The 25596-nt window shown below is 41.6% G+C and overlaps 1 protein-coding gene across 7 annotated transcripts; it reads right to left on the bottom strand.

The window, feature by feature from the left end:
• Positions 1 to 3280: 3280 nt before the first annotated feature.
• On the bottom strand, positions 3281 to 14136 carry LOC117432109 (high mobility group protein HMG-I/HMG-Y-like). Of its 7 annotated transcripts, none has more exons than XM_059004290.1 (5): positions 14010 to 14136; positions 11525 to 11650; positions 7949 to 8029; positions 6399 to 6449; positions 3281 to 4167 (listed from the first exon to the last, which is right to left on the bottom strand). In XM_059004290.1, exons 2-5 carry the CDS (start codon positions 11636 to 11638, stop codon positions 4105 to 4107), a joined length of 309 nt encoding a protein of 102 aa, XP_058860273.1. In that variant the 5' UTR covers positions 11639 to 11650; positions 14010 to 14136; the 3' UTR covers positions 3281 to 4104. The 7 variants fall into 7 exon arrangements, with proteins under 7 accessions (XP_058860273.1, XP_033909492.3, XP_034764022.1 ...); XM_034053601.3 differs by lacking the exon at positions 14010 to 14136 and adding an exon at positions 13627 to 13936; XM_034908131.2 differs by lacking the exon at positions 14010 to 14136 and adding an exon at positions 13690 to 13933.
• Positions 14137 to 25596: the final 11460 nt, after the last annotated feature.

The following is a 25596-nucleotide window of genomic DNA, read 5'->3' as shown; positions in this document are numbered from 1 at the left end:
GGCGATCTCAATGGAGGGATTCATATATTCTATTATAATTGTGTCTTGCTAGGTCAGTGGGACACATTTACTACAATGTCTGTGCATTTAGCGAAAATAGTTGAAAATGTTATGCATGGAAAAGCCATTGAAGATACATATTCTGCCGCTCCAGCCCTGCTAAAATCAACCCTTTAAAACAGTGATCATCTTTTAAACTGCAATGCAGATATTATAGAGAGTGCTCTCTTTCCAAACGGATTGTTACCATGGTTTTATCTTATTGTTAAAGAAGGAGATTGACATTGTTTACCAGGTACAGCAGCATCCATTTCTCAAAGACTTCAAACTTAAAATCATTTAGAGGTAGTTACAAAACGAATTAAAAAAAAAAAAAAACCATTTGATCTGCGTTACTGAAACACAGAAACACCAGTACATGGTAAAGTAAACCAAAAAAACATTTTGCATTTTTGTTGACAGAAAAAAAAATAATAATGTAAGAGCAATATTAAGTCCCTTGAAAAATTAAGATTTTGTATTTTTGCATGCAGCACGCTGTCCACCACAGACTGGCACAGAAATGCAACATTGCACAGGAAAACCCAGAACTGAACAAAGCACAAAAAATACAGCTGTCTGCAAAACAAAAATATTTTTCTTTGTGATTTTTTTTTCACCTTAATATATTAGTCCCTATAATCTGATTCTCTGGGTTTTCACATGAAATGTCACACATATGTTTTCCCAGAAAGGTAGCAGTTAGACTACTATCTCTACATACACTATAGCAGCATTTAGATAAATTGCCTGGCTGCATTTGTTTATATAACTAAGTTCATTTAAAAGCAGTGTAGCTGAAGTATGGTGCACAATTGTATACTGCTAGCAGTTCATTCCCATTGAAAAATGCAGCATTCCCAAAACTTCCAATATTCCTGTATTTCTACTGGAGAGGGATTCTTCTTGGTGTAGGAATAGTCATCGTTAATGGAACCACTTAGAATTCTAACTGGGGGTAGCCTCTGATACAGAAAGGGACTGTGGAAGATGTACTTTTAAAATCTCTGAGTGGATAATAGAGGACTACTGCGGGCTATTTGTGTTCGGTTTGAATTGAAAATAAGGAGCTGCCTTTTTATATTATCAATGAAACAGAATCATAATCAGGAGTCGGCTGAAATACTTCAAGCAGATGGGGGATTTAAAAATACTTTTTTTTTGTAGTTACTACTATTTGTATAATTTGAAGGCAAATTCGCAGTAGTGTACAGGAAAATAAGTTTTTCTGGGTGTGCTGAAAATGGCCAAATGTTATATGAAAAACAAACACACACACACAAATGCTTAAAAAACAAAACAAAGCAGAAGTAAATTCAAGCCATTATTCTACAGCATTACCATACTAGACTTATATACAAGACAAGCATTTGCAATAAAAGTGGATCCCAGAACCTTTCACTAACTCGTATACAAAGTCACACAGGCCACCCCGTTATACAGTGTGCTTCACAAAGCAAATACAGTCGCCCCACAATGACAATTCAACAACAGATGGTTCTGAGCGACTGTCTGTAGCAGCAAGAACATTAAGAGGATCCCTTTTGTATTTGAACAGCGTTGTCCGAGATGGACTTTCTGTGTCTGGTGTGGTGGATGGAATGCAGGGCGGATGAACTCAGTTTGAAAGGGTGCTCGTGCTTGGGTAATTTCGGTAACCAGCTCTTGCTAATGTTTTAGTTGTGGGAGATCATGGGGCTCAGCTGTGAAATTAGCCCAATGGATATTTGGGGAGCTAGATAAAAAATATTCCAATTGCTGTTCTATATACAAATCTCTTTAATGACAGGGCTTGTGCTATACCAAGAGTGGAGCATTGCTGAGTGACCAGGTTTACAATCTGGTTTATTCAAATTAATGAAATAAAAATGAAGGGTGAGGTAAAGATACATGAGCAAGTGGTTGGGACACTTTAAAAGGTTGACTTGCATTGTTAGGGGAGAAGAGGCTACAACAGACAATTGTTTCAATAGAAGGATATATTTGAACTCTGGGGGATTTAAAAATGTAACCTCGGATGTCGAGTGTGATTACGCGATTACAAAAATTAAATACAATCACAATTTGATAAGTTACACCAGTATCCGAGGGAAAAGACTCTGCAAGGTCAACCCACAGCTTGCAGGCATGGAGGGAGCCCCTTAAACGGGGAAGAAAGGAGATCTAGGACATTTTAGAAGAGAGTTTAAGTTTTAAGATGTGCCAACCACTGGCACATCATCTGCCAGCCTCAACATTTTTTGCCAGTTTGTATTGAGCACAAGGCAATAGGACATAACATTGCCGCAACAAAAGGTTTTTTTTTTTTTTTTTTTTGCAGTCCAAGGACATGAAAGCACTGTAAGATTGAGTTGTCAGATAAACATCACTAGGAATTGAATACTGCACCCCAATGAACACAATATATAAAAAAGCTGAAATGTCATTTATTATTGTTTTTAATGCAACGCTCTCTCTATGGGTTCGGGTCAGCTTACTTGTAAGAATACAGATGTCATGGAATGAAGGATGGTGAGTGAGGGGTGGCAGCCAGTCCCGATCAGGACAGATCTGTCTGCAGTATCAACAGCTTGTATTGATATACATCTCAAAAAGAAGTAGCAGCATTGAGTTGAGTAGAGACCCAGATTTGGACTGTGATCAGCCAAGTTCCCTGACTTAAGAAATTAAAAAAGCAGCAAGTTTGATCTGACTTAACCCCTTAACATCCAACCATTATCCTGACATAACAGTACTCTAGTGGTCTGTAGAACCAAACCTCCTGCCTCTACAGCAAGTGTGGTCAGATTAATGAGGGTTTGTATTGGGAACAGTGGTTTTATAAAAAGATACTGAAGAGACACAGGGCTGGGGTACTAGAGGTGTGTCTGTGTGTGTGTGTGTGTGGGTGTGGGGGGGGTAATCATAATCCATTGCAACACCCCTACCTTCCATTTTTTTTTTCTTTTCAAATCAGGATCAACATTTGTCTTTACATCTGCATTACTTTCACATCTGCATTGTTTTCCAATGCACTTCCAACTTGAAATAAATGTAGAACAGAAACTGCTCTGTGTGCATCAGAACTGAAAAACAAAGCCTGTGATCTTATTGTACATTTTTGGGGAACCAGGAGAGGGGTGGGGGAGGCTGCGTCAGGTCTTAATACCCCAAGCCCAGCTGTTTTGAGTGTAGGGCTGTGAGCAGTGGCCCACTGAAACACACAGAGAGAACGCAGAAAAGCAGGATCCCGGCACATACCTTTTTAGTTTCCAAACAATCACACATCAATTTAATTTCTTTTAAAAAAAGGTTTGTTATAAAAAAAATAACACCTTCCAAAAAAACAAAACAAAACACATGTGCAGCACAGATTTACACTCCCCCTGCTCTCCCGATATTAAACACAGTTGACAGCGTTTAGAATTTGTGAGGCCTCCATACTTCCTTACAGACCAGCCTTTAAAATAGTAAGGGGGGGGGGGGGGGGGGGGAACTGAAAATATCAATGAAGCTACACAAGTCAGGAAGGGATCCTAAAACAGACTACCAGAGTTTACTAAACACCACAAAACAAGGACCTAGTTTAGATGCTCCCTTTATGATCACAATTGGCAGATTAGGGCACTAAATTACACCCATCCTGCCGCCAGCTTTAAAAGATGAACCCCAGCCTTCAACTGGCACGTGGGGGACTGGATTTAGTTTTTGCATCAGAGACACAGCCCTATAACAAATCGATAGGATAAAAAATAAAGCCTAATTTCTATACTACAAAGAAAAAAACATTGTAGGTTATGTAAATTCACCTTTGTCCAGTATAAAATACCACTGTTAGCAATACCTAAAACCCTTATGAAAACAAGAGATATCCCAGTTTGTAGTGTATATAATATATAAATGTCTTTTTCCAGTGCTGCAGCAGGTAGCGAGCGGGTGGGTGAAATGCGTCTGGCTCCCGTGCCAACAGGAGCGCTCCGACAGAGGGAGGGCGGGGAGACACAACGTTTGGATTTCGAGTTTCAGTCCAGCTCTCAGACAGGAAGTCAGTACGTTGAGTAATGAGGTAGTGTGGTTGAGACGGCCTTACTGCTCCTCTTCATCCTCCTCTGAAGATTCGTGGGATCCCTGTTCCTCTTCCTCTTTCTCCTGGAGCGAAGGAAAAAATCAAAATCAGAACCAGTAGTGACATCTCCACTCGGATCACCTTTTCACAACTGCAGTACATTCCTAAAAGTCAGATTAACAGTGGCCATTCAAGCTCCTTGATATTCAACAGGCTGGTGCATGACCCTCCCCCCTCACTTGGAACTGCAGCCTTGGCTCACAGCCAGCTCAAGTTTGGCTGAAGTTGCTCCAAAACCGCTGTGACTCACATATTTCTACTCTTTGGCATAACCTGAAAGGGACTTTTCACAGCATCGTCAGCGCAGAGGAATGACCGGAGTTTATAGTAAACAGCGCAACGAAGAAAGGGGGGGGGGGGGGGAATTACACCAGGAGAACATGTTCATATTTATTTTGATTGTGCCGTTGTGCATTTTATACTCTCGCCGACAAAATTCAAGGGTGGGCTTCTAGTCGTTAATAAATGAAATGAAACTTGTATGCAATACAAGTACACAACTGCAGTTCACAATGGGATGTAGATATTAAAAAGGGACAGAGGCAGGCCTGAATGGAGAGATTATAGTTATGAGGAGGAGCTGGGCAGAGTGTACTAAACGTGCTGAAATCATGTCTGTGGTTACTCCTGCTGCCCAGGGCCACTTAATTAGCAGTATGAGTCAGCCAGTAGCAGGATGCTGGTGATGACTCAACATCCACCAACACCACCCCTCTTCTCCTCCTACTCCTCCTCCTCCTCCTTCATTCTCTGGATTTTCATTCATAAAAATATGAGCTGCAGGGAAGGGGGGACTCAGGGTTATTCCTCTATCGCAGCGGAGCAGGAAGCCGAGGACACAGCGTGCTCTGGATCCGAGGAGTGGCACACGTGAGTCAGACAGAGGAAAAAGACCCATGTGAATAAAATGCAATGAATGTGCCAAAAAAAAAAAAAAAAAAAAAAAAATCCCACACAACTTCCTAAAAGGGCCCAGCACTGCAGCGCGGACTGTTCCATAGGGGAGCTTTCACTTTCTCTTATTGCGCATGCCAGGGCCCCAGCGATCCGCGAGAAGGCACGCACGCTGGCACGCACGCCCAACCAAACGGAAGCAACAGCATTGTAACGGCATACCAGATTCATGTTCAGAACACCCTGCGTAGTTCAGTAAAACTCAACATGTTCTTTGACAGTTGCTTCCCCGTTGTCTTCAGCACTCTAGGACCTACCTAGTTTAGTTAACGCGGCGTGGGGAGACAAGTATTCCTCCCTCCGCTAGGCTGCTACTACTGAACTTGCAGCAATATGAGAGAATATACAATCAGGATTGGTTTTTAAATCAAAGCGAAGCTCAACAGGACACATCTATGAAGCTGATATTTTCAGCATGGGCTCACAAGGCAGACTACACCTTTAAAAAGCAGAAGGCTAAAGTCTGGCACTCTTGCCCAGATTGTGGGTGGAAAGCTGCCAGTGAGGAGCCTGGCACTGCAACTGCAACTGCAGCTGCAGCGTGGAGAGCAGACACACACAGCACATGGACGTGTCTGCAGCGGAAGGAGTCGCTTCTGCTTCTCTCCCCGGCCAGAAGTTTCCGCAGGAAGGTCTGTGTGCCTCGTTCTGCTTTCCACTTCACTGTTCCCCTCTCTGCAGGTTCATCTCAGCCCTGCTCTCTGCACAGCAGTTGCAGTTTTTCTGCTGAAGGCACAGAGATAGGCAGGAGGGTGGGAGGCGAGGGAGTCAGCCTCCCTGTTCATGGCAAAGGAATTCAGAAGTGAAAACAGACCGACGATGAGTAAAGACTGAGTGGATGGAGGAAACCACACTAATTCAGATCAGGCCTGTGGTCTTCCACACATTCTGAGCAAACCATAAAAAGGAGGGGGTAAAACACAAGACCAGATACACCACAGTAACACTGAGCCACCCTGGAGACACCCTGCACACCAAACTGGCTGTTTTCAGGCTTTAAAAACACAAACCTGCAACGAAGTCGGAAAGCAAAAATCTAATGAAATGGTGTCCTTACACTCCCCCTCCCCATGCATGTCCTGTAATACCCATCAACACTACACCGCTTTGATGTTGCTGGTATTCTGCAGGTTTAAAGTTGCTATAGCAACAGAAGGCCTCCTTTTTGTGTTTATTTCCTGTAGAGCAGGGAAGAGGGCTTCAACAAACCTGGTTTCCGCCGAGCAACGGAATGATGGCAACAGGTGGCACTGAAGCTTCAAGAACAGAGACGACTATATGGACAGGAAATTTTACTTACCGCCTTTTTAGGTCTTCCTCTGGGCTTTCCCCGTGCAGCAGCTGCCATTTTCTACAATTGGGGGGGGTAACAAAAAATAAATCAAATGTAAAATGTTGCCTATTGCACTCGAGCTCCGACCACACAGCTTCCCTTCCCTATACCTTGTTTAAACCCTACCCATACCCTCAGCTCCAACCACCAGCCAACCCCTCCCTCAACTAGCCCACAGGCCATGCTGCTTCTCTCCCAGTCCCCCCCCCCTCCTCCCCTCCTGCATGCTGTTCCATTACAGCTGGAGCCATCGGCTATTAATAAAATAGAGACCTGCTATGTTTAATAGATGTCACCACTAGATGGAACCAGACTGGAAAGCAGTAGACACTAGGCAGGCAGATGGTCTGTAGGCATTAAGTTCAATGTCCATTATCACCGAGGCAGACAGCAGATGTGGGGAGGGGGGTTTGCAGGCACCACCTGGACCAGAGCAGCCAATCAGACTGCACTGTGCACCGGGGCCACACTGGACACAGAGCTCAGAGAGGTCTGAACATGCTACTATGGTGACCACAGCTGCAGGTGGAGGGAGACTGCAGAGTATGTGTGCTTATTCTTTGTAAACCTCAAAAACGAGCCTGTATAGCAAAGCCCTACAAGAGGACATGCCAAAACGGGGCAGATAGGAAGACATTAACTGAACAAAGCAGCAAGTCATAAGCAGGAAAAAGAGAACACAACATTAAAAATAGGAAATTAGACGAGGAGAAAAATAGATTATATATAAAAACCCAGATAAAAATGCGAAACGGAAGAAATAGGAGACTACAAAATAAAAGCTTGGAGCCACTTCGCATGTCCGATAAACCTTTAAAAATATCGAAACTTTGACCCATTTTGAATGAGGTAACAAACAATTAGAAACCAATTCACATATGGAACCGTGCCAAATAAATACATGGTTTCTATAGCAACCTTGTCTGGAGACAATATACAAACAGAACTTCTCTGGATGTATTGTGTGGGTTGAGCAAGGCTCAGACTTGCTTACTGAATTATTTAAAAACGCTGGTCGTGGAGACACACTAATGAGGCTGCGGTGACTGGGCAAGATGTGAAGCAGCTGCTAGCCAGTGCTCAGAAGGGCTTCTTTGGGACTCCCAATGGCTACCCCAGACTTACCAGCCAGCCAGCCCTCCCCAGCAGCAAGAGACCACAGCGGGCTAGCAAACACCACTATCCGAGTCACCCCTCCACCCCCTGCGTGGCCATGCTGCAGAAACCAGGACTTCTGCTCAGTCTCATCATTACAGAGCAATCCAGTAAGGTTTAAACCAAGCTGGAGCAGCGTAGCTAGCAGTGCACTTGAAAGTCCTTACTGTTTAAAGCATTGGTCACTTTAAAAAGATGCTTGCAGAAATAGGACAGATGAACCCATCAATAGGAGGTGTGTGCAGTCTCCTAAAGCCACTGCTGTACAGCATTAGGAGATGGGGTGATATGAAGAGACTATATTGTAATAGACCCTTGCCCTTCCAGTCCACACTGCATTGTGCCTGTAGGGGGCGACTTACTCTGCTCTTGGAGGTGCTCTTGTTTTTGCTGCCCTTCGGCCGGCCGCGGGGTCGCTTGGGTGTCGGCGCTCCACTGGGTTCCTACAAATCAACAGAAAAAGGACGATGAGTTTCAAATACGACACTCTTGCAGCAAAATCTGCACAACAGGGCTGATTTCTTTGTGTAGCTGTTACTACTGGAAAAAAAAAAAAGGAAGCAGGTCATGCCAAATTAGAATCAAGAATATACCCACAATTCCAGAACAGCCTTTCTTGTAAAAAAAATTATGCAAAACCACCACCAAGAGAGAGTCTACAATTTGTATCCAACGTGAGCCGTATGTTTGACAATTAATAACAATAACAATACTACAGCCTCCTACTAATATTTACTAGCATACCAGCAGATACCAGGGAGAGGGATGGGACAGGAGGTTAAAGGGAGGGACAACCATCGCCTCTCGCCTCAGTCAGCCTCCCACCCGTTTTGATGCACTTTGCAGGTTTGTTTTCTTAGCCCTGCTAAAGGACACCATTAATCATACGAGCATCCCGACAGCTCTGTTGCTTCCACTGCAGTCAAACCAATTAGCAGCTCTGCAAACTCAGACAGGAGCTTCACGGGGCAACGACTGGATTCCAAACCTCTGGAATATTTAAGAGGCATCTTCAAACTGGAGTGGAATTCAGTGGACCTGCAAGAGACTGGACTGCGGGACAAAGGAGACTATTCGAACCAAAGCAAGTACTGGTCTGCTGAAGGAGAGTCATGCAAGGCTGTAGTGCAAATTTCATTTCTAAAGAGTTGGACTTCACGGTCTATAAAAAGGTGCGACAAACATAAAAAAACTAAAATTTGCAGAAATCCATTTTAGGATTCCTGAGCTGGAGTACAAGTCATTTATAACCGCCTCCCGTTGCAAGTATAACACACGCAAGCCCATTGGGTTTACAGAACTATGTAGCGGCAAGCAGATTCAGAGAAGGCAGGGTAAAGCAATACTGGGGAATGAACAAAGGGACCATCAACTGGGGCCACTAATGTAGAGGGCACAAGGAATGATAATGTGAAACACTATAGCTTTAAATACTAATAATAATCACAATAATAAAAAAACAACCACACAGGTGACTGTTTGCTGCCAAATTACCGTTTTGCTGGAGGGCAAAAGTTCAAAGTACGCATTATGACAAATAAAATCTGAGGCCACTGGAAGTGGATGAAAAACAACAAGTCTGTAAACCAAACAGTGCTGAGCAATCCGGTCCCTGCACCCTACTCCGAGCGACACGGATCGAGACATTTCAATCCCCCTCGGTCACCACAGATGTGAAACAGACACAGGAGCCAAAGCCACCCTACTCTAACCAGATCACCCCTTTCCTTAATAAAAACCCATTTCCCAGGGTTTATCTTGTACATCAAATGATTCACCGGTCAAGTTAAGCGCTACATAAATTAGTCACAGCTGCTTTCTACCCAAAATCCCCCATAAAAAAACTCAAATATGTTAATGACTTCCTGAAAATGGAAGTTTCATCAACAAAGACATAGCAAATCACCGAGGGAAAAAAAACCCTTTACAACAATGTCTTTGCATTCTGACTATATCAATTTCCAATATGTAAATATCCACAAATGAAGCACCATTTTTCCTAAAGGAGAAAAAAAAAAAAGTCACCACTATGTAACTGAGCAGAAAAAGGACTTCTGTCAACCTGCAGGTGCAACTGGGGGTGCTGTTACTTTGTCTAAAGCGAAGAGGACCAATTCCACTCGAGTAAAAAGATAATCAACGACTACCTCTGGAGCCAGCCTCATCTTGAAAAGAGCACCTGCTGTGCACATGCTGTGCAAAAAGGGTTAAAAACAAAGAAATGAATTCATCTGAACACACGTGGCGTGACGTTCAAGTATGAGCTTCTGTAGATTTCAAAGCTGGTGACTGAAGCAGTGCACACTACAATAGATGAGGTCAGTAGTGGCAGGGCTAGGGTTAAAACAAAAGAGGGAGGCGGGCCATGCTGTCTAATGCAGGCTCGCTAATAAATACATGAATAATGCATCCGGCAGGAGATCACAGCGCTACAGCTTACCTCCTCCCTCCTCTGTTTACAGCCGCAGCCATTAGCAACCCTGTAACCAGACACCACCAGCACCCACGCTGCACTCAGCCCCCGCCAGCCAATGACAGGCCACGCTCCCCTCACCCTGCACCAATCAGAGGGGAGGGGAGGAGGGAGCTGCAGGTTACTGCAGGTTTAAAGGGCTCAGTTTACACAAGGCTGACAATCTGCTGGGCCCCGAGATACCAACAGCAAGATAACGAGAATGCTAAGGGGGAGGGGGTGCAGATCCCCCACATGCACCACAGCAGGCCCTTCTCAGATTATATATATATATATATATATAGTATCTGTTATTTGACCGGATTAAGTTACACCACACCATTATAGAAAATATTTACAGATCCTTAATTGCATAGCAGAATAATTTAACTGTTATGTCCCTGAAAAATTTAAACAGCTGTAATATAGTTCAGTCCATTAGCACTGCTAGCAACACTGGATGCTTTGAAGTACCTATCATTATGATATGCAATGCTGGTTCACACTTTAGCTTACTGAACACTAATGAAATATCACCATATGGCATCACAAGGATTATGAAGAAAGAGAAAATAACTTAAAGAAATAGAAGACTAGAAATGCTGTTTTAACCAACTGCCCATAGAAGAACGAAATGCTTTAGTACAGCGTCTTGAGGCACTATTGATTTGAGATTCAATGACACAAGAAAACTGAACTGTCCAACACACCCCATCATGGGTGCCCTTTGCCCCCACTAAAATGGCCACCAGGAATTCTCCAGCACGCCTCTGGCAGCCATTTTAGACAGCCTCTAAACAAAAGGTCTAAACAGGCAGATGCATAGTACCATTTGCTGATACACATGCCATAGGTCTGGAGGATAGACAGCTCGCCAGGGCTTAAAGAAATATGTGGGGAAAGGATTTACTGGTCCCACCCCACAGTATGACAGGGCTATAAAAAGAGTTCAGTTTACTGCTTTGCAAAGCTCCAGTCCCAATCACACTCAAACAAACAGCCATAGGAATGAAGCACAACACACCCCAAAAAGAGAGTCCACTAAGTGGGAGGGACCTCAAATTAATTAAACCCATAATAATGAGAACCATCTCCACAGTGCTCAGGGAAGGGGTGAAGCCTAGACCCAGGAAAGCAGTCTCTACAAGCAGCTTTCTCTATATCGCTGACTGCAAGGCAAGATTAGAAATATATTATCTTGAATAAAATGGCTTCAGCAACATATACACGCCATGGGTAGAATTCTGCTTTTCACTACTGTCATTCTGATCGCATTGTGACAGCAAATTGATACTGATAACTCTTCAATATCCAAGTGTGCACAAATAGAAAAATTAAGTGCTTAGGTTTACTAAGCCTTCCAAATCCCAAACCACAGCGCTGCTCTGGTGCACCCTATCTATCCCCTAGTATGGCTGTGTTCATTTTTGTGCACACCCTCTGCAGCATGCGTGCCCTGTCGGGTAGATTTTAAACTAGTACTTACTTCAACAGTTTTTACTTCAGGCTGTTTTCTCGGTCTCCCTCTCCCCCGTTTCTCTGCCCCGTCTTTCTCTTTTGAAGACAGAGCTTGGTTGCCTTTTGCGCCGGAATCGCTCATTTTCCTGTCCGTCTGTACCAAGAAGAGAAAATAAGACTGGTAAATAAAACACAAGGATATTGAGACAAGAGTAGCATGTATTACCATGCACTTTTTAAACTGTTTCGACTTCGCTCGAAATTAAACTATTGCGTTGGAAGCATGCATTTTCTAAATCAAGGGTTAGAAAATGCATGCTTCCAGGAAATAAGTGGTCTACACTTTCAAAAGTATCATTAATTCAACGGTTTAATTCAGTTGTATTCTGCATGGAAAACATTACGGATTTCAAAATTCACCTTTAAAAGATAAATGTCCAAACTAATAGAAGTGCGTTCACTTTTACGTGTAAATAGTCAAACTTGGATGCCTTAACTAAAATTATTTGTATATTAACTAACTGTCTGACGGATGCTGCATACAATGCAAGCCACACACACACAACACGTGGCTGCCAACTAAAACAACGACTTAACACGTTATCAGTATCAAATAACCAGCCACACCTATTTTTTTCTTTAAGTTTTGCACCTTTGAATAGATTGCAGAGCTAAATTTTGTTTAAAAGGGCTCAAATGCAATTCGTGAGAATACAAAACCCCACTACGTATATAAAAACTGACGGTCTATTAATTACTAAACGCACCCACCAAAGCAACCGTTTGCAAGGCCAGACAAGCAATCGACCAGACGCTAATTGGAAGGGTAAGCAATTAGGACAAACTACAAAGAGCGCGGTTAAAAAAAACAAAAAAAAACACACATGAAATCAAATGATTAATAAAAATGAAACCAAGCAACATTCAGATTTAAAAAAAAAACTGAGTTGGCTTTGCAGGTGCCAAAAATATATAGTTAGTTGATACACGTACTTGCTATACAAGCAAGAATCAACCTGCGTCCATTGTTCAAGGAATCAGAAACAGGCGCCATATGTAATGTATGTAATGTTAAACGTGCCATTTAACTTAAAGCGACACAGAAGGAAGCATGTTCAATACAGAATCGGTGCAAAAAAAATTGGATTAAAAAAACAAAAACAGCGACTACAAAACCAAACACACATTACATACATACATACAACATTAAAAAAGACAATGCAGTCTTAGAAAACGACAATAATAAAACGTGACTGCGTTAAGCGCCTGCACAAGCGAATGCACCAATGGAAAAAAAGTACAATGGTTTAGCAAAACATATTACCGTGAATTAGTTCCATTTAAATTAATTATAAAAGTTTAAAACCTCGAGGTTAAACATGCGGTTAACTGAAGTTCCAATTGAAAATACACGACCCCCCTCCTCCTCATCTTTCCCTCGTATTTTCAGTACAGTATAGGGAGACAGACGTGCATATTTAAATCCTTGTTATTTCTACACCGGAAAATAAAATTCATCAAACTGCAGCGCTAAAATCACCTACATGCAACCGATTTTAAAAGTTGAGTAATTAAAAGGCTCACGGGTTCAAAGCCGGTGCAAGAAATCGATATGCCGGCGAACTGAAATTTAAATACCGCATCTGAAACAATAATTCCAAGAACGTAGTTATGATGCCACGATCTTGAAACAACGATTCCATTAATGCTGAAACCGAGATACACCACAACAGGTACACATGCAAGGCTGAAAGAGAGAACACAAAATTAAAAACGAAAGCAATTTAACTAAGGACCGCCATGATCACGCCTGGAAGCCATAAATAAAACAGAAATACATTCTCAAACCTGCTGCTTCGCAAACCACCCCATACACTTCCAAATCCTGTCAGCAACACGCGATTAAACACGAATACAACATGCACCCCAAATATACGCAAACGTGATTTTAAAAAAAGAGACCTCCGTTCTTGTTTTCTGCAAACAGCAAGCAAGGTCAATGCAAACGTAATCAAAATAAACCCTGTAGCACAACTCCCCAGGAAGGTAGATCGCAGAAACAACATGTGCATTTTTTTTTAAGCGACCAGGATCAGGGATTTTCATAAAACAAATACAAATGTGCATTACCCTCGCTGCATTAATTGTATATAAATTGTTGCAAATTTTAAAAAGGTGCCGCGAGTCACACACCATCAAGGCCGGTTTAGCGCGCACACATACATACACACTGAGCTCTGTAGAATCCGGCTTCCTTCACTGTCTTCTGATCAAATTAAAACACAAAACGCTCTCCAACAGCCTGCCTCTGTCTGCCCGCTAGCTAGCTTCCCTCCCGACCAGTTTTTAAACCTTTAAATCGGAAGCTGATGCAGATATAAGGCAAAGGAAACGGGCAACACAAACCCAGCCCTCAAAAAAAAAAAAAACACACACATTTTTTTTTTAAACCAACCCTACAAGTATGAGACACACACTAGAGGAAGTAAGATTTTTTTTTTTTTTTTTTTTACCAAATTTAAAAAAAAAAAGCCCGTGCGTGCTGGACCCGGTCCAATATGTGCTAAAAATAGACCTTAGCCCTCCGAATGAAATAAAAGCAACGAGCAACAGGAGGTTTAAAGCAATTGAAGGAGGTTCCCGGGTGAGGGATATAATCGGAAAGGGGCGGGGATTGAAACCGCGCTTTAAAAGATTTATTACAAGAGAGAAAAAAAGATTTAAAACAACGTGTGTGGCTTTTAACATGCAATATGTACAGGTGGACGCAAGTGCGCTTTTTATTTTCAATATTCTCTCATTTTTGCGTTTTATTTGAAGACCCCTTTAGTTGATTTAAGTCGACACACAGTTACTGTTGCGTTAATCATGTATAGTGAATATTCGAAAAACACATGTCTGAAATACATTGCGATCTATTTAAAATGTAGCTTTTTTGTATTCCTACATTTAGAAAAATACCCTCTGAAAACAGGTACAGCAACTTGGTACAAATGGCTTTTTTAGTTTTACTTAGTAGCTCATAAACGTTTACTGCTGTAAAAAAACAAACAAACATAGCAAACAATGGTACTGCCAGTGAGATGCGTAATACAAGATTATCTCAACGGATAAAAGGTTTGCTATGCCAAAATATATTTCTTTATATATTGTTTTAACCCCTTGTGGTACACAAGAAAATGAGCGGTCGTTCAAACGGGTTTCTTAAAATACATTTGAAGGAGACATTTAAAAGGAGCACGAGGAAACTGACAACTTTGGATGACCAGAAAAGTTAAACCTGTTTCGTGAACTTCATTGCAAAAAATAAGAAAGTCAGCAGTCATTTTTATTGTCATTTTTGTCACGTGTGCTTTGTATCTTAAATGGCTAACTCGTATGTCAATGTAATATATTAAACGTGTTATACAATTTTTAAAATTATTACATAATGAACTAAAAACAACTATAAAATATGTATTTCCAAAGAAAAACAAAACAAAGTCCCTTATATTTTAGCACAACATTTTTGTAGTTTCCCCATTCTTTCCCCATGGTTATACTATGAATGTAAGCTGACCCTCGTTTGCCATGTTTAGTAATATGCTTTACCATACTTATTATTGTTTTACAATGCTTACCTATGCTTCACCATGCTTTTACTGCACTTTGCTGTACTTTTACTAGGGGCAACTTTTCAAAAGGGTTAACCATTAGATTTACTACAAATAATACACCTTTAAAACATAATACTTGCAACAGAGCACGTTCTTTGATGGCAAACCTTCCTCCTGTGGCCTGATATATGATTTTTATTTACAGAACCTAACTGTGTGTGGAGTTTCATGGTTTGATCAATGAAACCTGCATTCTTGGTGTGATCAGGCCCCATGCGGAGAGATGAAGCTGATAGCTCTGTGCGGCCTCTCCCCTGTTAAATGCAAACGAAACTCCCCAGAGGAATGTCACACCTTCACAGCAAAGGAAAACACTCAATGGGCTAAACGGCTTCCCTGGGTGGGGCCATCCGCTAGGGACAATGGGACAACATGGGGTAGTCTCCCACCTGTACAGGAGAGGGGCTCAGACCACAGCACTAGAGGATACAGTGGCATGAGATTACAATGCACCCTAACTGACTTGTCTGATAAATACTGATGAGCCCCATTCACAGAACAATTACCAGAGTGCCTGCTTGCATTTTCTGAAGAACCGAAAACAAACCGCTAACGTAACTGAGCTACCAAGAAACATCAGAAATGCAGGCTGGAAACCAGCACAAGGCTTTGCATGCATTTATTCATATTTTTCCTAAAAACGTGGCTTGCTTATCAATCGTGACTATACACTGTCTATAACCTGGCAATGGGAGGGTCTTACACGGATGTCCATGAATAGTGCAACACCTTACATTACAGCGTTTTACTATGTTTAATTTATCAATTAACTACTTGGCACAATCAGAGGTAGAAACCCTTCCTAGTTACTGTGGAGAGGGTAATGCTATACCTCTGGAGCTGTATGAGCGCAGCATGTTAGCAATGTTACACTTTTCAGCTGTCTCTCTGGACAAAGGGGCTGTCTTACTTTTTCACACTAAATTATTGCCCCCCCCTCTCCTCTCCCCCTCCCCCTCCCCTGACACACACCTGCTGCTCCTTCACGTTCTGTTACTCCCTTCTCAAAGTTTACACACAGCATGTCATTTTGCAGTTTACTGCTCTTTTCAGCTGCTCATACGACACACTGTGCTTTACCATTTTAACAGCACGCTGTCATTTACCAAGCTTGCTTGTGCGATACCAAGCTTTCACTATGCTTTAAGACACTTTTACATGCTTTTGCCATCGTCTACCACAGTCCACTCTTACAAGGGTTCGGTTCCAATCTAGTACTGCTCCCCATTGCTTTCATTGCTGTACAAAAAGTCCTTTTCCATGGTTTGTCATGCTTTTTTTTATTAAGATTTATCAATCCTCTCTGGGCTTTACCATGCTTAACGAGGCTGTGCCATGCTTTCACTGTGCTTTATTACACTTTGCCATGATGCTATTACTAAACCTTTATAAGGGACTTACAGGACAGGACTATAGTTGACCAGGAAGTGGCATTTTGAGCTTTAAATGATAAAATCTGCATATCCTGAATAAAAAAAACAAAACAAAAACGTCAGCACTGGCAAAGGAACCAGCGATAATGTTGACAATGCTAATGCAAGGTTTGAAGGGAATTGGTTAGCACTGTATAGATCATGAGAACTTCCTTTAAAAAAAAGCCTATTTAAGAGCATTTTCTTCATTTTATTTTCCCCAAGGTGCTAGTCAGCGCACCAGATCCCTCTGTCTTGTTTGAGCAGCAGGAATAGTGGTTAAGCCACTGAGTCACTTGTGCTCAGTGTGGTTGGGGCTGCTCAGATCAGAAACATAACATATATCAATTCCAAACTAAAACACACACACACGCACACACACACACACACACACAAACACACACACTGAGACACACACACGCACACACACACACACACACACACACACTGAGACAAACATACGCACGCACACACAGACACACACTGAGACACACACACATATATATGGGACAGAAACAGAGTGAGAGCCTGGGTATACCACACTCCCTGTAGACTCATTACAGTTTCTATTTATGCATGTATGTTTCTGTGACGCTGTGCTGGTTGAGGGAAGTCAGTTTAAGTTCATGTTTATGAACCTCTTCTTAATAGCAATATTATTTCAAAATGCTTATGGATCAGTTGGCTGCATTTTCTTTTTTTTTCCCCAAATAGAATTGCAAACCGCAATTCTATGATTCTGAACGAGGTAAAAACAACATCAATTTGTGTAAGAGGCCCTAATGAACAGTCTCAGGTAGAATATTAAAAGGAATAAAAGTGACGCCAACGTTCCATCGGGTGCAAAAGCTGCATTATTTTTTAAATGGATTTTTCAGAGAAGGAATTGCTATTATTATTGCATTGGATTTTATCTCTTGCTAGATATTTTTATTTTTTCCGTACTGCTTGAAGGAGAATTTGACCTAAACAATAACACATAATGTAAAACCTTCATAAAAAAAAAAAAAAAAAAACGCTCATTGAAATTGCCTTAATGATTAAAAATGCAATTCAATCTGTATCAAAAAAAAAATCCCCTTAATGAACGCTTTTAGCAAAATAATTAATTTTGTTCTGAAATTAAATGGCTCACTAAGACTGTCAGCAGAATGCATTATGAATACAAAGCCAGTATAATACCTGTACATATTCAGTGTGTCTCACAGTGCTAACTCTGGATGAGAATTTGGAAGGAATGACCCAATACTCACTTTTCACAGCGTGTGGCAAATGTCATCTCCCATCTCCTCTCCTCAGCACTATACTGGCTTATGGAAGTAGCGGGCTGTAGCAGAAACAAGAAAGCCATTTTCAATTAAACCATCAAATCCTTTACGATAAGAAGCACAGGTGTGACCTAGGGAAGAAACAGAGAACCGGTAACTAGAGACTTATATACATGTGGAAGGTGGTCATATATGGGTGTAGGGTTCATATAAGGTTAGGGCAAGGGTTAAGGATAGAGGTAAGTCATAATGTATATACCAGTATATTAAATCTTAGATTGATAAAATCAATCCCTTATCATCTGAGATCTCTGTGTGTGTGTGTGTGCGTGTGGAATCATGGTGTGTTCCCAGTCTCACTGCCCTGGCCAAGAGAGGAGTTGGACTGCGATGAATGAAGCAGGATACACTTTTCTCAATGAATCCCATGTTATGCTCAGCACCACCTCTCTCTCTCTCTCTCTCTCTCTCTCTCTCTCTCTCTCTCTCTCTCTCTCTCTCTCTCTCCTCTCTCTCTCTCTCTCTCTCTCTCTCTCTCTCTCTCTCTCTCTCTCTCTCTCTCTCCTCTCTCTCTCTCTCTCTCTCTCTCTCTCTCTCTCTCTCTCTCTCTCTCTCTCTCTCTCTCTCTCTCTCATCTCTCTCTCTCTCTCTCTCTCTCTCTCTGTAAGAGAGCCAAGTGTGGTTCTCTCTGAGAATCTGATGCAGGAATGTGCTGGCCATCTGGGGCTGAGGACAGAAGTTTTAGGTTTATTTTATTTTTTTAAATAGACATTTCAGTGACCCAATTAAAAAAAAGGTAGCAACACACAAACAATCCTTTTATCTACATTTCTATCACAATATGTTCCTCGCTCAGCATCACTGTAAACAGGCTGCAAATCAGAGTTGATAGCCATTTGGGTCGGACAGTAATAAGGCACTTATTATTTGACTATATAGATGGACTTAAACCAGCTTTAGTCTTTTTTTTTTCACTGTAATTGTATATAAACCAGCATCCCAGTTCCCTGCCTAACCATGTATTATGCTTGCCCGTTTGTTATCGGCGCTAATGCCTTTAACCTTAAGGTACAAGGGACATAATATGCCCAACACATACAAATGATTCTAACTCTCTTTGCAATGAGGTGCACGAAACAGGGTTTATAATTTAGTGACAGGCTGGATCTGGTCATGCAAATTGTCAGTTTCCTCCTCGTGATACCTGAGTCACTCTTAAATGTGTTTTTAAGAAGAACCCGTTTGAACAATTCCATGTGTACCGTAAGGGGTTAAGATCGACACATACCGCAATGTGTGCTGTCTCTTTAAGGAACAGGGACTGCCCCATGACTTTATTATTCTTAGACTTTGGAAACCACAAATGTTTCTGTGCCAAACCAAAACAAAATAAGTAGTGACAAATAGTTCGAAAACATCCTATTCCGGAATAAATATGGGCTCCCCCTTCTTTGCGCCCGTAGCTGCCGCTGCTGTCCGTGTGAATGAGTCAGAAGTTTAGCGTGCCAGAAGCAGACAACAAGCGAGCAAGCGAGCATGCGAGAGAGAGAGAGAGAGGGGGAGTGAGAGCGGGGCCGCCCAAGACGGGAGATCACAGGAAGGGGAGAGGTGTAGAGGTGGAGGGGGTGGGATTGGAGCTGCAATTTTTTACAAATGATTCACCAATCACGATGAGCACTGCCTGACTCACAAGAACACATAGGAAGTGCTTTTTATCGTCATGTACTAGTGGATGTTTATGTATTTGTTTTTTTTAAGAAAAGAAACGTGCTACTTGAGCTGAGTGATACATAACTAAATAATGTCCTGTTTTCTGTGTGCTTTTTTTTTTTTTTTAAATGGGTTCTAGGTCAAGGTTTGTTTCATTGATAACTATTATGTTATTTTTGTGTTGGTTTTGTTTTTCAATTGCCCTATTATTATTATTATTTATTTCTTAGCAGACGCCCTTATCCAGGGCGACTTACAATCGCAAGCCCTACATAATAATTGTGTGAAAGGTAGGGGTTTGAATTGAGTGAGGAAAACATCTTATAAAATAGATTGAAGCAGATTTAATCCTATGATTCTCATCCTATGACTCATCTTTACCGATCTCTCAGGTACAGTACCGGCTGTCCTACAGCGTTGATCCTCACAGCGTGATAGTGTAAACCGAATTTTAAAATCCACTCTGTCCCGAGTAGGCTGACTTTGTTGTGATATAAACATACTTATTTTAAAACAAACTTCATGCTCTTCTAAATCACAGTCAAGGTAAATAAAGCCATTCCCTGGATAAACTAAACTCCCTAAATAAAATAAACACTGATCAATTCTGAAAATATAATACTGCATTTCTGCCTGTAGCTCTATTGAAGTTTTTTTTTATAAATAGCTTTTATAGTTTTAAAGTCAAAACAACTACCTTAAATTTGCTCTAACCTAATAACATAGTGTACTTGTTTTCATCTGTCAAATGCTGGAGGGTATGGATTCCTCTCACATAAACAACTACAGCTATTTCCCCATGGTATAATATATTCACAGCCCTCATGTTCATCCTATATATCTATCTTTATATAGCACCTTTCATAGTGGACCACCATCACCATCATGTTGGTTTGAACTGTGCATTATATGCAGAGTCACATACAATAGGACATTGATTTAACATCTCATCTGCAGTATGGAGCACAAGGAGGTTCTTGATCAGAGTCACACAGTGGCAGGGGCAGGATTTGAACGGGTGACCTCCTGGTTATAAGCCCTGGACTTTAATGACTGGACCACACAGCCTCCTTCATATCCTTCATAGTCATTTATTCATCAGGCACGCACTTTGTTAATTTCTCCATGGTAAACACAGAGCCTCAGTTTGTAATGAGGTGCCTTTGGCTGCAAATCTACATATAACCTTTTCAGATGGCTGCTCCGTCATGTGATGTGAGCTCCCGACTGCTTGCGACGACACACCTGTGGTGCCTTAGGCAGGGACTGAAACCAGAGAACGCAGTTCAGTTCATCAGGAACACTTGAATTGTGTGTAAAATAAGGAAGAAACCCCTAAACAACTTCTTCCATCTTGATGTCATAATTCTACTCTTTATAAAGTATAACACAGTGAAAACACAGTAAAGTGTAATAGAGCTTAGTGAAAGCATGGTAAAGCCTAGGTAAGCATTGTAAAGAATAGCGAGGTATGGTAGAGCATATTAATAAGCATGCCAAACCAGGGTAAATTATGGGAAATGCATAGCGGGAAAAGCATTTTGTAGAAAACTTTTTATAAGGGTAACCCTCAATTTAGACGAGTTCCAGTGAATTAAAGACGCAGGCACAGTTATGCATAGAGGGACCTATTGGTAACATTTTAATGAATGGTTTTAAGATCGTTTTGATTAATTAAATCAAGTTTGCAGTTCATGAAACCTTTTTTGTAACTGTTTGAGAGGAGGATTAGAAGTGTTCACTCAAACCAATGTTTAATCTCTTTAGAAATGCAGTCTTTGAAAGTCTTCACATTTTACCCGGACATAACGCCCACCACACTACCACTGGGAATCCAGGAGATTAAGGGTTCCAAGCCCTTCTCCTTGAATTTGGAGGTAAACACATTTAACACTCCAGTTGAAGGCGGTACAACAGAGTTCACAAAGGAATGGCTGTTGTGACTCACTCTGCACAGAGCATCACAGGAAAGTCCCTGAGTTTTTCAGCAGGGGAAAGGTGAACGGCTGGTTATCACTTCCCAGGCTGCCTGGAAGGAGATTGTTCGAATCACTCGGTGCTGTACTGTAGTGCCTCTGCCTGCCGGCTCCCGTGTGCTGCACCAGAGTGGGGAGGGAACAGGAGATGAGGGGGTGCCTCAGCTAATGAGTGGAGGGATGAGTCATATCGTAGTTATTGCAGTTCATCTTTCTTTCTCTCATCTCCGTCTTGTTTTTCTTTCTACTTCTAAAAGTTGACTGTAGGTCAAGTAGCTTCGATGACATTTTTTTACCTTTGTGCTCCATTTGTGACAATGTTTGCAGTCATTCAAAGCGGTTCTGATCACGATGTGTTTATTTTCTGATTACTCTGTGTTACGGTCAGTAACTGCACTTGTTATTGCATCAGAGATATGTAACACTGGGTAGCCTAAACGTCTTCCCTGAAGTAGGAGCCACCCATTCTCTGTGGATCAAGCTTCCCATTGTATTGCTGGCAGCCCTCAGCTGAACACTAGGCGACTGGCATTTACTAATGCAAAGACACTGTGCCTGATCTAGTCCACATTGAATTGGTCTGGTGCAGCCAGGTCGAACTGAACACCAGCTCCTGGACTGGGTGGCGACCTCATTTTGGAAATGCAAATATTTTTTTGCAAATTATTTTTAATACCGGGACTAGTATATGAGTTGAACGTGAACTATTTCAGATCCAGCACTTGCTTGTTTTTCATCTTACTGTGGATTACAGTTTGAAATGGAACTGAGAAAAAAAAAACAAAAAAAAAAACACTCCAGTCTACCCGCAACGGGAACTGTCTTCAGAACCAGGCAGAGTAACCGTCCAGTCATTTAAATAAAGCTAGGTGGCTGTTCACGCTTAATGATGGAGCGCCACCTTGTGGTGAATCTTGATAATGCGCTGCACAGAACTGACTGCTGCGATGCTTGTGAAAGGAAAAGAGGGAACTCTTTATAAACACTTCACCTGGATGGTCAGCCGATTTTAAACTCAATTATACATATATAATAGAAACTGAAAGGCATTATACTAATATAATACAGCATGTCTTTTCTTTGCCCGTAGTCTGTAGCGTACCAAGAAGAGACAGCTTTGCACCTGCTATGCTCAAAACTGACCTCTAGTGGAAATTTCTGCAATTACACAGAGGCTGTTGAAGCATATGATACAGAGGCATAACTGTCATTAAAACCCATTTTAGAGCGTCAGTTAATAATCAAATCCCCAGTTTTGAAGGAAGGCGTTTTATTGTAAATAGAGTTAACTTTATAGCCCCTTGCTCATACTCCAACCCGCACAGTCTTCTTACAGAGACACGATACAGGTAGAAACATTTATGGAATTCTCCTGGTAAAGTTGTTGAGGGAGGCTCAACACAGGCTGACCATGCAAACCACAAGCTTTTCACAGAGAACTACATGGCAAAGCTAAAATGCATCCAAGCCAGTGTCAAAATGAATATGAGGTTTGTGAAAAGCATACCGACGGTGGAAAAGCTACTTGACTTCTCATTGCCCTAGAAAGCTCCCTGCACTGCAGAGAGGGGTTCATTCTAGTGACACATTAGATAGAGTAGAGGCTTATATTTAAATGATTGAAATGCGCTTAATATTAATGAACATAACGGCATTGTAGCCTTGGGCCGTTTCATCTCGGGTGCGATTTTATGTGCATAATCAACACCTTTAAGTTATTTAATGTGATTACAAAACGTTCCATGTACCATTGTTTTTAAATGTAAAGTCAAATTAAAACATTGAAACAGCTGTCCCTTACTGTTGCCGCTGCTATGAATTTTAATGAGAACAGAACAGAATAATAAATTAGCTGTTATGACACAGGACTCATACATACTGAAATGGTGTGTTAGTGTTTTTGAGAACCCCTGATTTACAGAATTCAAAATCTCTGGAGCGGTTACATTATTCAGCCACTTGGTGGCACTGTGTGCTATGCACAAATCCCATCAGGAATAAAGGTAAATGATGTTAAGATCACAGACTGCCTTTAGCGGTTACTGTCCTCTATGTTTGCTTGTTGTGGTCTGTTGCTTTAACATGTTTCTAAGCTTGTGAAGTAATCTAAGTGAGCTTATCTATTTAGTTTACTCAGGTAGACCATGGTAAAAGCATAGTGAAAGTATGGTAAGTGATCAGTTGTGGCCCGATACTGTATCATTTGAAGGCGCTCTAAGGCTCAAGAACTGTATTTTGTTTTTCAAAGAAAGAATGGAAAAGTTTTCAAAATCTCTTGAAAGCATGAATTAATTACAGCATTGCCTTTCAGCGAAGGGTAATGAAAACGTCTCGTGATGATAAAGTGAGGTTGGTGAGGGCACTGATTTCACGCTTTCATACATCCAGCTCTGCTCTGACAGCCGGTAGTATTGTTTTCACTGGAAAGTGTTTCTGACAGGTTATAATTTGTTTCTGCCTTGGATGGAGGGAATAACCAGTGAATCATCAATTTGCACGCCACTCTGGCAGATCTGGAAACAATGCGGTGCTGTAGTTACAGATTTGTTCCTTAAAAAAAAAACAGACAAAAATGAACCCCTTCATCACCAGCAAAGATTTTCAAGGCTGTATAATCCATCCGCTTCTTTTGCACTGGAGTAAGGGACTGTGGTTTGTGATACACTGGATTCTGACCCCTGTCTGTGAGATGAAATTAAACGCTCTATAACCACAAATGCTCACTCTATTGCATAGATGTTAAGCTGTCTTGCGCTGCCCCTGTTACATTAGCAACATTACCTCAGTCCCTATCTTTATGGTGCAGGAGATTGTTTTTCTCCCAGGTACCCAGTCTTAATTGTATAGCACTGGTATCCTACCTTGCTTTATAAATGCAACAATCTGAGCTGGCGACCTGCTTGAACAGCCCACACTCCCTGACGTTGTCAAGGAAACCAGACCCCACAGTGGCTGTATGGAGAGAAGGTGTTCCACTGACCTCCAGCAGAGGTCACAAAAGAGTCATTTATATACTGGAATATATCTGAGTTTATTATCATTGGTTAGTCAGGGAATACACTAATCTGCCAGAGGTAGTGTTTGAATACTGCCTCCCACTCACTGTCTGATCTGAGCTACACCGTTTGAGTGAGTTTCACCTACAGCACATGAAGCATTTTGAAAGGGCAACTAGAAGTGGGGCATGTGAATGTTACAATCCTGTCCAGATACAGATTTGCCTGGGAGAGGGCTGCTCTGTAGTTGTGCACCTTCAGTTCCAGTGTTACTTATCAGAAATCAAATGTGGAACTAAGATATAGGTTGTATTGGAGACTGAGGCGTAGGTGAACAGGTGTTCAGATCTTAGTTGCTACACCTTTAAGTGGAGCAGCCTGTAATAATATCAGTGGCTGGCAGGGGGCAGTCTGTCTGGTTTCCTTAGTGAAGGACTCCCACTCCCTGCTTGCCTGCCTCCTGCTTGATTTATGAAGCCGAGCAGCTCGGAGCTCCACGTCTTAAAAGAGAGTTTAGGAGCTTTCCTCTGCTCAGAGACTAGGCCTCTCTCACATTTACATTATTTAATGTCTTTAGTAGCGTGATTAATGACTGCCTCAGAAAATTAGCAATTCAATTAGTACATGTAATTCCTGAAAGGGCTTCTTTGTAAGAAAACTGTCCAACGGATCCATACAACAGTGGTTACGAGGCCTGTGTCTGGTGTGAGCATAAGTAGTTTTGTAAGAGTTTGGAAATGTCTTTGCTTGTAACTGAAGTACTGCGTGCTTTAACATCTGATCCGGCAGTACAGCTAATCACCAGGGTGTGGAGCTGGTATCTATTGCAAAAACGTTTAGAATGGCTAATCAGGGGGAGGTAACCTGTGGCTGCAGGGCGAGGCTAATTGATGTGCCAGTAACTGAGACACTGCCAGTGCTATTAACTGAGATTTAAAAATGTTTCTCTCATCGCCTGCATCAAGTGTCTTTGTGCTTGATTGAGAGTTTCCTGATCCCTGATTCCAGAAAAATCATCTGAGGGAAACAAAATGATAAAACTCATGTTTGGGAATCAGGAAAGCATTTGAATTCCGATCCCT

The sequence above is a fragment of the Acipenser ruthenus genome, chromosome 29 (genome assembly GCF_902713425.1).
Source record: "Acipenser ruthenus chromosome 29, fAciRut3.2 maternal haplotype, whole genome shotgun sequence".
In the NCBI taxonomy this organism is placed as follows: domain Eukaryota; kingdom Metazoa; phylum Chordata; class Actinopteri; order Acipenseriformes; family Acipenseridae; genus Acipenser; species Acipenser ruthenus.
This window is presented reverse-complemented; position numbering and strand designations above follow the sequence as displayed.

What these genes read in the sequence shown, in the direction of transcription:
- LOC117432109 (XM_034053601.3), bottom strand. Translation starts at nt 13,692, where the DNA reads ATGGTGTGTGACTCGCGGCACCTTTTTAAAATTTGCAACAATTTATAT. An exon ending in AGAGCACCTCCAAGAGCAGA is followed by an intron (nt 6,450 to 7,948) that starts GTAAGTCGCCCC and finishes CCCCAATTGTAG; the next exon opens with AAAATGGCAGCTGCTGCACG. An exon ending in GAGGAAGACCTAAAAAGGCG is followed by an intron (nt 4,168 to 6,398) that starts GTAAGTAAAATT and finishes CCTTCGCTCCAG; the next exon opens with GAGAAAGAGGAAGAGGAACA.